Here is a 17700-nt window from a genome sequence, read left to right as displayed (position 1 = left end):
ATTTTACCTGAAGAATTCCATGAAAGAGAAGCCATAGCCATGCTGTTCAGCAATTCCTGCACAAACAACGTTTGCAGATGCTCCAATCAATGTCCCATTGCCTGCCATTCAGAAGACAAATAGTGGTTTAAAGTTACGCTGTTTCTTACCCTTATTCTGTTTATTCTGTGTTAAAGTCCCTAGATGTACTAGTTGGAAAAGAAAAATCAATTTCTGTTGAATAGACTAGAAAAGAAACATACAGACAATATCTCTACATCCTAGAAATAGCTTCATGCTTTCAAAGATAAGCCTGGTGCCAGTCTCAGATTCTACATAAACTAGGAAAATAGAGAAGGAAGATAATACCAATCTAACAGTTGTCAAAGTGACACTGGAGACTTAGATTCAGACAAACTTGCTGGTTTTTTTGTTTGTTTGTTTTATATACAAAAAGAATCCATCAGATGAGCTGAAAACAAAGGATGAGATAGTGTAGGAAAGAAAACAGAATTTTGCAACAATATCTTCAGCAAACGTTTGAGGATTTTATGATAAATGGATGCCTTCTTTCCTTGCACAATAGTAACACTGACAAATTAGTCTTTTATATATATATAATTAGGGTAAGTAGTTGCAGGTTGGATTTAGTATTGCTTTTTTTTCTTGTAAGTAAAAAAATATGATGACTGGAAGACTCACACCTATCTGCTGAATTCTAAAAGATCGCATAAAGTTTATTTAACAAACCACAGCAGTTCTTTACAACATAGAAGGAAATAACTTCACTCATTGAACTTCAACAAATTACATTATATAGGCCCTTTTATGAGATGTAGATGCAAAAGGAAAATAATATTATGTTTGTAAAGTGCATCCATCTTCTTGAAAGAACTACATACCTCTTCTTTTTTCTTCTAAGCCTTTTCCAGTAACTAATTTACTCCTGTGTTTTTTCTGAACTTTCAACAAAGTTACAACAGAAAGTCAGGTATTCAGGGCTCAGGAAGACTGACTCATCTTCTACAGCTTTCCCATGAGTCATACCTTAGACTCCAGAAAATTGTATACTTCACTTCCACAAATCAGATGTCTTCATCAAATATTTCTACTCTAAATAATAAACTGGGAAATAATAATGACTTCTATATTCTGTTACTTCATTAAAATTTTGGAAAAAAAGAGGCAACTGTCTGAAAGAATTTTTTTAATACTGTGGCAAGTCATTTCCTTTGTTATACATCTATACATAAACTATCCTTCATTCTAAGCACAAGTCTTCATTTGCTGCCAGTGGCCACAGTTACTCTTATTTTGGCCCTGTTAAACATTACTGCTCAGTGGAGACTCTTCTAGTTTGAGAAAAACTACTCTGAAGGTAATTAACACTACAGCTAATCATTTTGACCTAGTGAATGTTTCATGTCACCCAGAGCTCAGTTTACCAAAGAATCCATCAGATCAAAGCAAAAGTAAGATTCCCCTGAGTATTCACACATGGTACACATGCATTTCCTTGAGATAAGGAAAACATCCTCCCATGTCTCCAGCTCCAAACAGATATTCTATTTCTTTGTCTTTTTTTTTTTTTTCCCCCTATTCTTACTTTTTCTTCTCTACCAGGAACATTGCTAGGTGAAGAGTTTCCTATTGGCTGTTTTTAAGGTTTTAACTTTGCAACGAAACTGGGCACAACGGTCCTTTCTGTCTCTAAGGACCCTCTACCGATGTTAGCAGAACTGCTCATCAACAGAAGAGTGTATCCCTACAGATCATAAAAGCATTGTGGATCATTCTTGTAAGATACCAGAGGATATTTGTGACCTAATTTTCATATTACACAGAGTGATTCACCACATGTCCTTCAAGCGTGGTGAAAAGAAATGGTCTACCTTCCGAGTGGACCAGAAACCTTTAAAAAACAGTTAATTTAATATATGCTCAGAGATATGAAATAGACCTTAATCAGAATTCTTGTTAGGCTCTCACATAAGGAAGGCAAGACACAAAGCATGTGGCTTAATACACAACCAAACAAATTAATACAGCTGAAGTTATTAGAAGAGAAAGACAGAAACACTTCAAGAATTTTCAGTTCCAATACTAATAATTAGTCTGCATTCTCCAAACATTTCATAAGAGTCTGCTCTACATGTAGCAAAATCAGATATCATCATCAGAATAATATTACTGTAGACAAGGAATATAGCTCTGGCTTCAAATTAAAGGAGCAGGACTGAAATTATACTTGTTCCATGGCTGAGACTAGATACAGCCAAAATCTCCAGACACACACTCTTCTATACTGTACATGTGCCACTGTGGTGCATTCAGATAATGAGGTATTACGGAGAGAGCTTCTGTGTCAGCAGTGCATTGATTTCCCTGAGTAGAATGGTTTCTTGAGGAGAAACCATCACCTTTAAGGTTATCTGAAAGAAGCAGTATTTCTTTTTCATTTGTTCAGACTGTGTGTGCAGTTTAATTAGGTATTGGCTAATCATGCTTCAAAGAACTGCACTGAAATTAACAACCAAAACAAACTTTTGTTTCTCCTCCAGGAACATCAGTCTCAATGACAGGCAGTTAACTCAGTAGTGAAACAGTGACACTGTGTCTTCTGAATCACAGAGAAGTCAAGACTAGATAGATGTAAATGGGAGCCTATGTACATTAAATTCATTCAAATTGACGCGAATGAAGAGCGAGCATTTTCTAGGATTTCACAGAATCTTTACTTCACCATCATATCATCTTCAGCCTTAATAAATAATTGACCTTAAAACACATAGAGAAGGCTCTTATCTGCTTATTTGTATGCTCAAGCTATAATTGCACACCAGTGAACTGTGTCAAAGAACACCAGTTTTGATGACTCCTACTGTAACTCATCCTTTATCACAACACATATAATAACCAAGAATTTATATTCCTTACAGTTAGTTAAATGTAATATTTCTAATATCAATAGCAGGTGATATGTTTGAGGTAATCCATACATAGTATCTTTCATACCTATTCTGTCTTTTTTTCTTGGTACACTACGGGCATTATTTTCAATGCTAATTATGCTTAACAATTCATAACAATGAAATCAAGAAAACTTTTCTTCTTAATGCAAAAGAAAAAAGAAACAAGTTTGATGTGTGATTTCAGAAGTATTCAGACATCTTTAAAGTGAGGATGCTCTCTACGCTACAGAGAATAAAATGACAGAGGAATCCTTATGGATCATGCTCCTTTTCCCATGTATCTGCCCTAGCTTTGCACAATCATTGCAGAAGCATAGTAGAAGGTCTTCTACTATTTCTGCCCAGAAGCAGTGATATAAAATTTTCTCACAACAAATTACTCTGAATATCTCAAAGGAATGCAAAATTAACTTCAAGTCTAAGAAAGTATTCAACAGTTTTAGTTAAAAATAAACTCATCAAGAAATGTACAAAACCAAAGCCCACATATAAAAATGTGATCTTTCATATTCATCCAACTTAGAGATACAAGCAGAAAGCTTGTAAGGTTTTGTAAGTCTGATTTGATACCTGCAGTATCCATCAGCCCTGCTTCTTCCAGACTTCTGCTTCTGTTAGTAGCCATTTCTTCTCCACCCAGTGTTCAATCATTGCCCTCTACTACATTGCTACCTTTGAGACTGCTAAATTCGGGCCCCAGAACAGCGTACCAGACTTATGCACATCCCTGAGTTCAGCCAGCCTCTCCCTAAGCAGAGTTCATCCACATGATTATACTCTGCAACACACTGAAAATCACTTTTGGGAGAATTTAATAATCATTTCAAAAGATGGGTCTGGAAAACTGGGAAAGAACCATAACAAGAAAAGGGAGACAGTTTACATCAATAATGTTTCCTCTTACTTTAAACCTTTTTCTCAGTGTGTTACTTAGCAGCAACACATCTGTTACATCTAAATACCTCTGGTTCTTAGAAGTATCTTTGGTATTGCTATCTCAAGAGCAAACCTAGCCCTTTTGTCTGCTACATTCCTAATACGTTTGCCTGGAGAATCACTCTCAAATTGTCTAGCAGGATCAATGTTTATTACTCAAAGGACTGAGATATCAAAGGGAAGATATTATCACTAATAAAGCTATTTTGCCTAGCATGGGCAGCCATCATAAAGATGGGTTCTCAAAGTATAAATGAGATAGTACCTTGTGTAATAGCAATTTTTAAAGAGGATTGCTTATGGAAAAATTTTGCTTTGTTCTGAGCATCATTCGCCACTTCTCAACCTGGACTTAGGCAATAGACTTTCTGCATTTTCTCTTCCATGTATCTCTGGTTGCCTATTGCAAAAGAAGACCACACAATTTTCATATTAAGTACTAAACAAAGGCTGTTATTCAGCAATGTATCAGTAGAGAAAAGTGTTTATTATTTTTCTGAAATCCAATCATTTCAACAGCAAACATGAAATTCACTATCCTGCAGCCACAATAAAAGACAGAGAAGCCACTGAACACAAGCCATGAAGTAGGTTTGCCTCAGCCTTGGAAAGCCATCTGTGCAAGCCACAGCTTTACATAGGCACATCTCTTTGTGCTGCTTTGTTCCAGACAAGTGTTCTCAATTCAAAACCAAGAGTTAACTACAGAATCATTAATGATTTTAGGGTAAGGTTTCCCATCCCTGTTTTTTTATGTAATCAATCTCTAATATTAAAGCATCTATCCACAATTTATTTAGGGAAGCCAGCTCCTTTCTTCCTATCTGTTTTCAAAAGAAAATGCCATGCACTCTCCCATATGCTTTACATAGTAAACCATAGGTAGACTGATCTGTGTGGCTTCCATTCCATAGAATATGTCATTTCTCTACTGAAAACGTAACTCAAACAAATGTAACAAACCTGTCTATGGAAGTGAATACTGAAGTTATGGTTTTGATTAGCCTTGCAAGAGACAACCCTCACTGCTTTCACAAATTTTCACTTTCACTCTAATTTAATCCAGATGTGCCTCACTAAATGGGGCAAGTTATACTCATCTCTTAAGTGTGTACAACTCTTGAGTATCTTCTAATATTTCTAATGTGTAAAAATTTACAAGCTCTGGATAATCAAACTTTGTGGTCAAAAAAGAATTAAGAATCGAGGCTAATTAAACCACTACCAATCCTTACAATAACCAGGAACCTCAACTCATAAGCAGTAAATGAAAAGGCCTGCATGAACTCATCAAACAGTCTTTGATCATAAAATTTTACCTATTTGGAAATACTTTGAAAGGGATGTTTTTGTTGAAATGTCTACACATGAAATTTATAGGGTAAACTTTGAAGGTTTTAACTCATCCAAACAGTTCATTGACCTGACCATTCAATTCAACACCTTGAATAAAGTGAATTTTACCCTCTTCTACTACCACTAGCATACCACCAGCAGGACAGTTACTGTAAGTATTTGTGAGTGCTATTCAATGCTCATTGCTTTGTTTTTCAATGAGAGGAAAAGTTGAAACTTGCATTTTCCCTCTTCTATCGGAATTGTGAAATAAGCAAGACAGGTTGCTGAACAACCTACACTTGTCATATTAATGAGATACATGAATCCATAATCTTTCAAAGCCAGACATCTACAGAAGAGACATAAAATATGAGATGATCATCGAAGTCATCTCTCTCCTCAAAGTCAGTTTAACCCATATAGGGAAAAATATTTAAGTCTAAAATATTTAAGTCTAAGCTCTGATACTTCATTCTTTCATGCCCTGAAAAATATATTCAGTTAGGTTCAATTTAAAACCTTTAATGCTGCACACAAACCCCAGTTTACTCATTTTTTTTTCTTTTTTAACATTCAGAAGTTAAAATTGACTGTTCAGTTCCAGAACTTCTCCACATGTGGCACTAATAGGGACAAAATATTGAAAAATAGTTCTATGAATAGACCTCTGGAATAAAAGGGAATTATACAACTTTATGACTTCTTTTTGAGCTGAGCAGAACAAGACAATATTACTCAAAATTAAATGAAAGAATCTCCATTACGTTATTTTAGAATGTACAGACACTTAAAATTCAGATTCCAGCTTAACATAAATTGACTTTCAACTGAAGCCTAGCTTTTACGTTTTGTTTTCACAGAATCACAGAATGTTTAAGGTTAGAAGGGACCACTTGGCATCATCTAGTCCAACCCCCACACTTCAAGCAGTGTCATCTAGAGCACACTGCTATGGTTCAAGTGCCTTGTTTAAAATAGTTTGACAACTCCTGTTGAGTGCCCCTCTTCACTTTAGGTGTGTTAACTGCAATTGTGCTGCAGATATTTATTAATATGTGTATAAGTAATACATAGCTAGAACACAATTACAGTTTTCTTTAGTGTCATACAGTGTCTGATAGAGCAATCTGATTCATGACTTTGAATTAATTATATTGCAGACTCAGATTTCTTTTCCTCCACTCTTTTGGATTATCAAACACAGTTAAAAGCAGCACCATGTCATTAATTTTCCAGAAAAGGGGCTACTATCTGGAAAATGTCCGCTGTGATAAGAAAGTAGATAGGCCAGTATTATCTTCTGCACCTAGAGTTTCAGAGCTTGCTGTAGCTTTCTTGTCTTGTTCCGTGTGATAGCCTGAATGCTACCCTCCAACTGAATATACCTCTTCTGACAGCTCTGCAGAGTCTGTATTATTTTGGTATATTGTGGTGACTCACCAATACAACATAATGAGCTTAAATACTCTATATTATTCTGAAAATAGAAATGGCCAAGGTTTCTAAGAAGAATCTTCTGTAGTTTTCAGATTTTTTAAAAACAAGTGCAGAAGGCAAGTAAATAAAATTAAACAAAACTCTACACATGCTTTGTAGGAGTCTCCAATGTCATCACTGATCATTATCCTTCCTCTAATTTGCAGAACTCTATTGCAAAAAATGATTTTACAAAGATTGAAAACCACTGATAGAAGCATTTCAAATTCATCAGTACCAATTGAATTCTGCATGTTATACAGATTCTCCTCCTTTCCATTTTAGAATCCAAGACTTACCATCTAAACCATAAATTCTCATCAGTAAAGGTGACACGAAATATCATCCTTTACCCTATATACTTCATATTTTACCCTTAAAAAAATACATACATCTATATATATAAGTCTGCCAAGATAAATCTTTTCAAACTTAGAAAAATGGCTGCGCTAAGAAAAACTGATGGGTTCGATGTGTTTTTTGATTCTTTATTAGCTCAGTGTCATAAAGCTAAGCAGGCCTCTGATATTTCCTTAATACAGACAATGATATGCTTGTCAAGTGTACACATTGAGTTTTAGCTGTTTTTCAGTTTTACTTTCTTTTCTATTTCTTTCATGCCAGTGAGGATTATCTTCAGTAATCTTAAAGATTAGAGGATCTCCTTTAGCTCTGATAATGAGCGTGGTTCTCACATCAAGGACTTTACAGTACTGCTGAGCTTTAAGCAGGACATCATACTGAAAAAGTGTGAAGATGTCCCAGAGTTTGAATGTCATGGAAAAAAAAAAAAAGAAGAAAAAAAAAAAAGTAAAAACTGTGCTTGGATTTTTATAGAAAGTTGGAGGTTTGGCTGTTCTAGAAAACAGCATGAAGTCAGTTTGGGCACTTGAATATCAATGCAGAAAAAATACTCTTTGCATTCATAACAGATTACATTGTTCTTAGGGCTACAACTGAAAATGAAACATTCAGTTAATCTCCACAGAGAGCTCTTTATAAAGAAAAAGCAAGCAGTGCTGTCATTTACTGGAGTCATTGTTTAAAGTCCTAGTTACTCCTTTCCATCACTGTAAACATCACAGAAACAATGGCAAGTGTACTCAGAAAGAAAACTGGATATTAGTAACAGAAATACAAAATATCTGCCGTACTTCGCTTCCAGGTGTGTATCATTTAAATACCTAATACAGTATTTGTTTTGCCTGCCTTTTAAAGTCCAGAGGAGTAAACATTTCCTTTTGAAACATCCAAGATCACTTTCATCTCCTATGAATCTAATTTTTATTTGGATTATGAGTTATTTAACCATAGACAAAAAAACAAGTCAGGGCTGTCTCACCCACAAACATAGAACTGAGACTCAGGATTTCACATCATCAAAAGACTCCAGTGACCTTTAGAAACAACAGGAAATTCCATCTCAGGTAAGGATATTCTCTCAACTGATTTTTTTTCCTCTAGTTTCAATTACACATTGTATACAATTAATTTTGTAAATAAGCTGAGTAGTGCTCCACTTGAACAACTGCCGTATTTTCACTCCATACTTTGGTTCTTGATAAACTTTTTAAACATTTCTAATTGAAAGGTGTTATACAAATGTAATTTGTTGCAACTATAATGGAACTTAAAGGATCTACAGTGGTACTCTTTCCATAATATTAAGTACTATATATTTTACTTTTTCATGTTTTATGGAAGGCTGTCACTTTTCCCTCATAATGCAAAGAAGCAGGGTTGCTTTAGTAATATAAACAATATTTCTAGATTTGTACCTTCATTCTGTCTAAAGATTACAGCTAGCTTGAGATTTTGCTGAACAGAATCAGCAGAAATAATAAATGAGCAATTCTCCACTGTGCACAGCCCCACTTGAATCAGGTGTTTAAGAGGGTTTGCCAAGAGACAGAATAAACATAGCATAGAACCACCAAGAGAAATTCAAGTATTTAGCTACAGCATGGGTTACTCTCCTTTAATAGTTGTCGTTAGTACAATATCCTCTGAATAACAGATTTTATTTGCATCTGGTTTTGACCAAGAATGGTTAGAAGTAAAGTTTTGGCAGTACCCTCTATCCAACTCCTTTCTCAAAGTACAAGTGAGCTTGCATGGCTGGAACAGCACAGCTGAATGCATCCTAGAGATTGCCTCTGTCTGCAGAATTATGACAATGGTGACTTTCATGTGTTGTCTTCCAGGAAAATATGCAGAGAAGAAAAATAGTGCAATACCATAAACAACAGAAAATGCCCCCTTTGGACCACAAGAGAACTAACTGCTGCTGAGAAGTACTGTTTTCACTTTCCTACACCAGCAACAAAGAAGTCATATGCTAGTGACTTTCAAACATTTCAGTCAACTTTTACTGGAAGCCTTTTTTGTAGAATTGTAGAATTGTTTGAGTTGGGATCCCCCCTCCAATGAACAGGAACACCTACAGCTACATCAGGGTGCTCAGAGCTTCATTGAGCCTGACTTTGGATGCCTCCATGGATGGGGCAACCACCACCTCTCTGAGCTACCTCTTCCAGTGCTTCACGACTCTTACTGTAAAAAACTTCTTCCTTATACCCAGTCTAAATCTCCCCTCTTTTTGTTTGAAACTGTTTTTTTGTTTCATTTTCACAAATATACTTCTAATACATCATGAAAGAAAGAAAGAAATTAAAAGGCAAACAAATGCCACCTCTTCAGATGTCAAATGTACAAAAGTCCTTCAAATAATATCTTAGCTATAACTTCTTCAGGTCAGAAAATAATCTTGTTCTACACATTTGAATAGTATGAATATATGCATTTCTGACTGTGCACTTACACAAATTGAATTGAATCCATATTTCTTGTTATTTTAAAACTTATAAGCCAATAGAAGCAATGTGATTAAAGCTCCTCTTGCTCTGAAATTGCTGGAACTAGCAATATTCATTTATCCTTCAGAATTTCAGGGCAGCATTCCCTACACATTATTGGAAAGACTGCATACAGTTCAGTCTCAAGAGATACCATAATTTCATCATATACTGGAATAGGAAGCATTAATGAATAAAGCTTTATTCAATGTCCTCTCCTGCAAAATAAATACGAATGTAGATTTATCGGAACACCACAGAAAATAAGTGATTTCCTTGTTTCCTTCAGTTTCTTTTAAATTTGTTTTCTTTCCCCTTCGCTCTTTTCAAAGTATAATTGAAATACTGACAGATAATGCAGAAAAAGCCCTGTGAGCAATACAATTTTTCCAGCTATTATTTAGTCACCCTGACCATTAATGTCCAGACAGACATGAGCTAATAGGGTCAATCAACATTCAGAAGAATTGACAAATCAAAAAGCCGCAGAGTCTGAATTAATTTGATCTGACTTCGGACATCCCTTTCAGCTCTTGAAGTTCCGCATGTTAAGGATTCCTATGTACCCTGCAAAGAGCATCTGACATTTTCAGTGGATGGGTAAACATCTGCCTCCTGGAAATGCCAGACTCCCCAGCACCAAACAGGGAGCCTTGGGCAGACAAACTTTTAATTTACAACTTCATTTAAGTTCTTAAAGACAGCTGGAACAAATATAAGTCTAGATTTCCAGAACTAGATTTCCTGGTAGGTTAACATGTTTCCATTTTAGCTCCATAAGGTTAACCCAACTTGACAGAAAACTTCTGCCAGAACGGCACTGCAAATTCTGAGGAAGACCCAAAAATTTCAAAATTTTGACCACCTCCCTAGGAGCTGCCAATGGCCACCATTGTTCTTGGCTTTCTTCATTAAAAGACAGAATTTTTCACTCCTTTGCACTTCCAGATATACATTTTACAAGATCAAGAAGCATCTATGTTATTTTTGGTTACACCTTGTGTCTGAGCCCCATGCCATGAAAGACAGAAATTTAATAGAAGGAGCTTTCTTTTGGGAGACAGTGCTGAAGATCACAACAATCTGGTAGTTATACTGGAAAAGGTCTCTCCATCTTGCTTGAGATTGATTTAATTCTTTCATTTCCAGGACAACAGCTATAGCAATGAAAGAAAATTACAGTCTTTTCTCATCCCATCATCTTCCAAACCAGTAGCTGGCTGTGCGCATCAAGGCAGTAGAAAAAGCAACTGCACCCACTGGAAATTTTTGATGATGGAAAGAAATGATGACACTCTCTTCATGGACACATAAGCAAGCATAGTGTAGTGTTTACCCTGAACCCCAGAAACACTATCCAATTATCAGTACTGAAGCTCTGTGTTATGTAGCAAATAACTTTCTACTTAAGAAATCTATACTTTTAATGTATTATTTAATCAGATTCTTCTACAAAAAGTCTTGCTTGCTACATTCCTTTGGTTGCATGAGGAATAGTAAGGTCCAATCTTTTGCCTTAAGCACCAGACCATAATGATACAATTTGCATCTCTGCCTTACAAAATGAGATTATCCTACCTTGGGGATTCCTTCATGACAATTCAGTGCTGATAAGAATTTTTTTGGAAATATTTTTAAAGGCCATTCACACTTCCTATGTTCTTTTTCATTTTCTTTTTTTTTTTTTAAGCCACTTCTATTTGTGAGAACATTCAAATGCAAATCTTTTCTACCATTTCCATTCCTTAACATTAAACTGCTATCCATTAGCTTCTGGTTTTGACATGGGAAATTTGAGATTAATCTGCAGACTTACACTCCCATGAGACCTTTGCTAGCATAATTCAGCATTCATACAGCTTTATCCTAATAAAGCACTGTTTGGAGAGATTAAATTTTTTGCAGATAACGATAATGCTCTTGCTTCTTATCAGAGTATTCATATGTTGTCTATTTTCAAAACTGAACATTCCGTATGTAGTACTTTTAAATCAGTTTCTATGTTACTTACATTTGTACAGTTGTACCACATGGCAAACATATAGAAGTCTGTGTTAAATCCCAGCAGTGTTTCAAAAAGTCAAATTAAGGAATTTGGGTTAACACAGTAACTGATACTGCAGGAATATCAGCTGATATATGTAAAGACTCCAAAGCAGGTGAAGTGTCTCTTGGTCAGAATAAGTCAGTGTAATCTCATCAGTTTTAGCTCCTTATGTGGTTTGTTTTTTTTTTTTTTTTTTTTAATATCTGAAAGTTTAATGAAATCAGAGTATCTTTGGTGATTAGCAAATTGAGAAGAAAGATGATATTTTATGGCAAACATCTATATAAAGACATGCTGAATATTCAGATCACTGGTTCTAAAAGGGAGCAGATTTGCAAATTAAATCACAATATAATGAGTAATAATGAGTACAAAAAAGACATTCCTAAAATGAATAACTGTTGTTTGGTATAAATTGTCCTGTCTTTGCAACATGCTCTTAAAATTCAATCTGTATATTGCATCATTATAATATTTGTTTGGTATTAAGGTCACTTGTACTAGCAATCACTTAGCTAAATTAACGAATCCAAACTTGTATTAGTCACAAAATTGTCTCTGGTTTTAATTTCCATAAAGTAAAGGAAACTATTTCAAGGGGTGGAGAAAGGGTTGGATTCATTGCTTAAAATTATGTTATCCATTTTAACTTTATTTAACTAAACTGCCTAAATATTTACAGATCAGAACACAGTCTAATATCATGTAATTAGCATTAACGTTCTCAATAGTGAAAAACAGTACTAACACTATTTCTCATTAAAATGTTACACATTTTAATTGTACTTAGTATACTTGTTACTGTATCATGAAAACTTCATAAGTCATTTGCAAAACATATAGCAGAGTAATCAAGTATAAACATTAATTTAAAAATTACTTGAAGGCTATTCTCCTTTGTTGTTAAAACAAATAGGAAATCTTGAGTCTACAGTAGACACATAGTACACTTTTAATTAAAAAAATGATGAAGTAATGAAGCCATCTGCTTGTTTTAAACAAATGCACTGACAAGAAATCCCAGTTAATATAAAGATGGGCATTAGAAGAATGGCTATTAGCTTTAATTATTTGAGGTACATTTACCAAATATTTCAATGAGATTTTCCTTAGAGTAAGGAGGACTAAATAGGTCAGCAAATGGATACTCAACCGATTTCTGTAAGCCAGCCAGAAAACCTCCTAGCGACTTCATTAAGCTTTGAATCAAGCTTTCAGATCTCAGCTATTATGCATTTTCTGCATCTTTTCAATGAGCAATGATGGATCTCTGTTCTGGAAACTAAATATATTTTACATTTTCTCTCACAAAAGATCAGAACCCCATAAGCACTGTCTGGACTACTGCTTTGTGCATTTGTACTTTAGGCAGATATAGTCTTCAAAGACAAATGGCAAAAATATGATTGTAGTGTATGCTGCACAAAGTGACTGTGATCCTCATCCATGAGTCCTTTGAAGTCAAAAGGAACTGCATCAGGCTCTCAATATGCTTTGCATAATGAAGTAATTAAACATACTTGAAACAGTTTATACATAGCATAATTTCAAAGTTATTGCCTTATGTCAGCTTTCTCACATAAACACTTACCTCCAAGGCATGCACCCATGGCCAACGAGAATATTAATGGTTTCACAGGCAAGTTAACATCAGGATCTTTACTCAGATTGAGAAGCACAGGAATCTGTGGTTTAGGAAGAGAAGAGAGTAAGGTTCAGGAGACTAAGAATATTAATAAAACTAATTTAAGCAAACAGCTGAAACACAAGCAAATCAAAATAACTTTTTTTCTTTGTTTTTAATGAGCATCTTTGCATAATACTCTTGGTTTATGCTCAGTTTTGCCCACTGACTGTACTAGTCCCACAAGCCAAAGAGAATTTACTGGCAATGTCAAGCCAAGCCTTACACAGGTTGTCTGGCAAAAAAACTGGGGATCCTTTAAGGTTATCAGTGCATCCCATTGGAGCCTTCTATTTCAACAGGGAACCGACAGTGATTATATACAGTTCCTCTTCCAATCCATGAAACTTGAAGGACAGAGCTATTATCCCTCTTCTACCTGGAAACTGCTGAGAGAGATGCCTAAACCTGGACCCAACTGCAAATAATGCATCAATAACTAAAATATTCCTGAATTCTTGTTATAACTAAAAGTGTCTGATCTGCTATGGAAAAAAAAACTGAGAGAGATCAGTGTGACAGGCCTATGAATTTGTAAGTAGAGTTGAGCTATTTTATTATTTAGTCTAATATATTTACCATAAAATGTATATTTTGTTATCCTAGAAAGTATTTGCAACTTTTATGAATTTCATTTGATATTTTTTAGCAAATAAAAATAAATTATTATAGAAAAAAATACTTGTAAATCAAATTACATTCATAGGGAAACATTACAGATTTCATTAGGCAATTGGTATGGAGCCCAAATATGCAGCAGGCAAGCTTTCCAGTAGCACCAGATCTCAGTCACTACCAACCTTTGAACCCAAGAAACTTCAGCTTTAGTTGGGGAAAACGGTTTAAATTTCCACTTTATTGAGCAACTGATTGGCTTGAAAGAAAGGCATAATCACTGGCTGTAGAAAGAAGGTCATTAGCAAAAGGAGAGTTGATAATATTATTGACCTGTTTATAAGATGAGCAGAAATTTATTGGACCAAAAGAGAGACTAAGAATTAACAAACACGAAACAGTGAGAAACCAAGCGGGAAGTGATATATGGAAATAACTGTGATGTGTCTTAAAATTAATGCTTTCTCAGAATCCAGAATTTTCAGTAGTGGTTACAGTTATTACTTCTAATCCTCCCATTTGTCCTTTGGATGCATTACACAGGTCTGATCTCAGAGATGGAGCAGCTGCTTCCTGAAAAAATGTTCTGTGCTTTAATGACGGAGTGAGGCTCACCTTTTACTGACTGCATGTGTTCTTTTTGTGTGGAACAATATATAGGTTTTACAAAGAATTACAATCCCTTCCTTCCCCCTCCCTAATGCCATTGGTGCTAATAACACCTCTTAAATCCTCTTATTGGTTAACTTAGATAAGGTAATGATTAAACAATTATTCCTGAATTCTACATTGCCTGAAGATGTGTATTTCTATTTAAGGCCTGAAGAAAAGTCAGCATGTCAGACATCGTGCCTGTTTGGTTCTTTTCCATGATAGAGTCATGAAAGATTTCAACCTTTGTTTCTCTCAAACCACAACTGCCAGAGCACAATATGCAGTTCAAACTGTTGTTGCATTTATTTCAATATAGTGTTTTGTTTAAACATAAAATGAAATAACTTCAAACACAAATAATGAATCCCAGAATTAAGCCATCTAGCTCAGTTTAGATACAGCATTTCTTCCTGCTATGCAATTTTGACCCAAGAACCAGAAACAATTTATTTACTTCCTTGGAATTATTTCCAAGTATCTCGATGCACTACAGTAATTGTCTTGTTGCATGACACAATCCTGAACTATTCAGGCTAGCAACGCTTTAAATTAGATGACTCCTTCTGTCATGCTCTGCCCTGCAGATGCGGAGAAGGTGAGTATGTAGAGGACATTAAAATGACAATCCTATTTTCTTGATTTTGAGTTCAATCCTAAAGCTGTTGCCAGTGAGATCTCAAGTGCAGAGAAAGTAATGCCATTTTCACACCCCATTGGTGAGAACTGTGTGCTAAGCAGAGCCTTACAGTCCTCCAGGGGCCCCTCCCTAATTACAGCACTATGAAGGACACGAGAAGAAGCAGAGCAGAGATTCTTGGCAGAAAGTCAATTGGGCGATTCTCTGCTAGGTATTTGCACTAGATATACACAGTGCTCCTATCAGAAAGTTTGGTCTTCTGTTTACTGAAGGAGCTCAGCTCCATGAGTTCTCATTGACCAATAAATCCCTACTGACAGAAGACACAGAAAAAACTTAGAAGAGAGCCTGTGATCAAAGGTTTCAAACTTTATTGTCTTTTAAGTGCAAAGATATATTGCAACATAACAAGAGAAAGTGCAGTGTTGTAACGCGTTTGCATCTGCATTTTGTAATTTTTAAGCCCAAAAAAGTATTTTCCAAATATGCACTTGACCCTACTGGTTTTATTGGAATGTCCCTGACATAACATTGCTTCTATTCCACTAAGGAATATTGTGAATTATTTTTAAAAGTCTTCATCGTAATTAATCATGTATGTTAAAATTATCATGAGTGATGTCATGCTCCTAAGTATATTATCAGGTGGTGGGCTAGATCAGCAATCACAGCTCCCACACGTCTGTTTTTGCAGCAAGAAATAAGCATAGAAACATGCCTTAGCAATACTACATACTCACATAAATTTAAATTTGGGTGTTTCTCCTATTTAAAGGAGTTAATCTCTACCAAAGTATAATAGTTAAGGTAATAAAAGTAACAGATGTTGTATAGATCTCCACCATGTGCCTGAAGTAAGATTTAGCATGCATGTAACTTTTGAAAAGAAGAGATATTTCTAAAAAGTCTCACTTTTGAATTATCAGATGAAAGATGAATGCAAAACATTCAGTTAAATTTCTAGTGTTTCAGACAGAAATATGTAGTACATCCATAGAACACAGCAAACTTTTTACAAACAATATGGAATATCCTGCATTGCAACTATATGCCACAAAATCTCCAAAAGTCACTAGCATCTATTTTTTTTCATCTAAAATTAAGTGTAATATAAACACTGTTCTAATTTCCATCATAAGAATGTTAATGATAAAAACTGAATGAAGAATTAAAAAATCCGTTCACCAACAAGAGTTCCCGAGTAGATATTGCTAGTGGACATATCCTCTTGCTTGAGTCTTTTAAATACCTAAGGATCATGCAGAGGATCAAACGGACATGCTTCTCTGTTTTCCCACACAATCACCTTAAATGTATTGTTTGTCATTATTCACTCATGCAATTATGTGATATAGAACACTTTCACAAAATCAGTACCTAAAACCTCAGCTTCATTTACTGTTATATTTAACCTGAGCACTGAAAACAGAAATGCAGAGTACAAAATTATTAGAAGGAAAAGTTCCTCTGTAGTTTCAAGGTTTTTCAAAAACAGAATTGGTCCTACAGTGCTTTCAGATTCAAGCTGGACGCAATTACAAAAGCATCAAAAGCAGATAAAGTTATAATATTTTGTAAACTGGGATATAGTTTGCTGCAATATACATTGTACGATTACATTATGTTGATTTAACTTAATTGGAATGCAGACTTTGCCATAGTTTTACTAAGTGCTGCCACTCAGCAGAGAAAAACGAAAGTTAAAACTTGTGAAACCTCATGTTTCCTTCATTATTCCATCTTCAGACTACATGAGCATCACCTATATCAATATTAGAAGGAAAATAGTACTGTCTTCTCAGGAAGATAACATCGATATTTTATAGCCCTTATTTCAACCTGCTTAGCAGATGATGTCTCTATATTTGACTAGTTTCTAAAAACTTTCTAGCTTTGCTGGAAAGTTTGGTATTGAACTACCTCACATTATAGTTTGATTGGCAGGATCTAAATAAAATGAGTGATATAGCTCACAAAGAAAATCCAAATCACCTTCACACATTCTATATGATTATCCATCTCCAGGTAAACAGAAAAAAAACCCACAACTATCAGGAATAATGAATGTACTTGGAAAAAGTAGAGTGTTCTCAAACACCCTATGCAGAAAGGTGTTGGTCATTAATCTTAACTCTATATAGGGTGTTATATTTATTATATATATAAACTGATGCACAAAGAACAACACAAGTGTCTAATGAAAGCATTCAATGACACTGGCATATTTGTCTGTATAACTGTCCTAAGCAAAATCAATTCTTGTGTAGAAAATGCTTATTTATACCATAGACTTCAGAAGTACATAGGATGTGTTACAAATATAAAGAGACCAAGAATGGAGACATATGTATTCTCATATTTCATACTGGTTTTCATCTTGAATCAGTGTTGAGAACTTTTAGAAATGGAGCAAGGTTTTGTTGCTGTTATCTAGTACCCATCTTTCCTAGAAAATAGCATCTTTTAACAATTAATAATATTATAAATTATTTGAAATTTTAAAACGA

At 34.9% G+C, this 17700-nt stretch overlaps 1 protein-coding gene across 1 annotated transcript in view; it reads right to left on the bottom strand.

Moving 5' to 3' along the window:
* The window catches only part of OCA2 (OCA2 melanosomal transmembrane protein), a 174535-nt gene that overhangs the window by 37024 nt on the left and 119811 nt on the right, over positions 1-17700 (bottom strand). Inside the window, exons 22-23 of the mRNA XM_021412256.1 lie at positions 13195-13288; positions 8-101 (exon numbers count right to left, since the gene is read on the bottom strand). Coding sequence (XP_021267931.1) covers positions 8-101; positions 13195-13288 — 188 coding nt within the window. The remainder of the gene's footprint in view (positions 1-7; positions 102-13194; positions 13289-17700) is intronic.

This window comes from Numida meleagris, chromosome 1 (assembly GCF_002078875.1).
Source record: "Numida meleagris isolate 19003 breed g44 Domestic line chromosome 1, NumMel1.0, whole genome shotgun sequence".
In the NCBI taxonomy this organism is placed as follows: domain Eukaryota; kingdom Metazoa; phylum Chordata; class Aves; order Galliformes; family Numididae; genus Numida; species Numida meleagris.
Note: the sequence above shows the minus strand (reverse complement) of the source record. Positions and strands in the feature narration are given on the sequence as shown.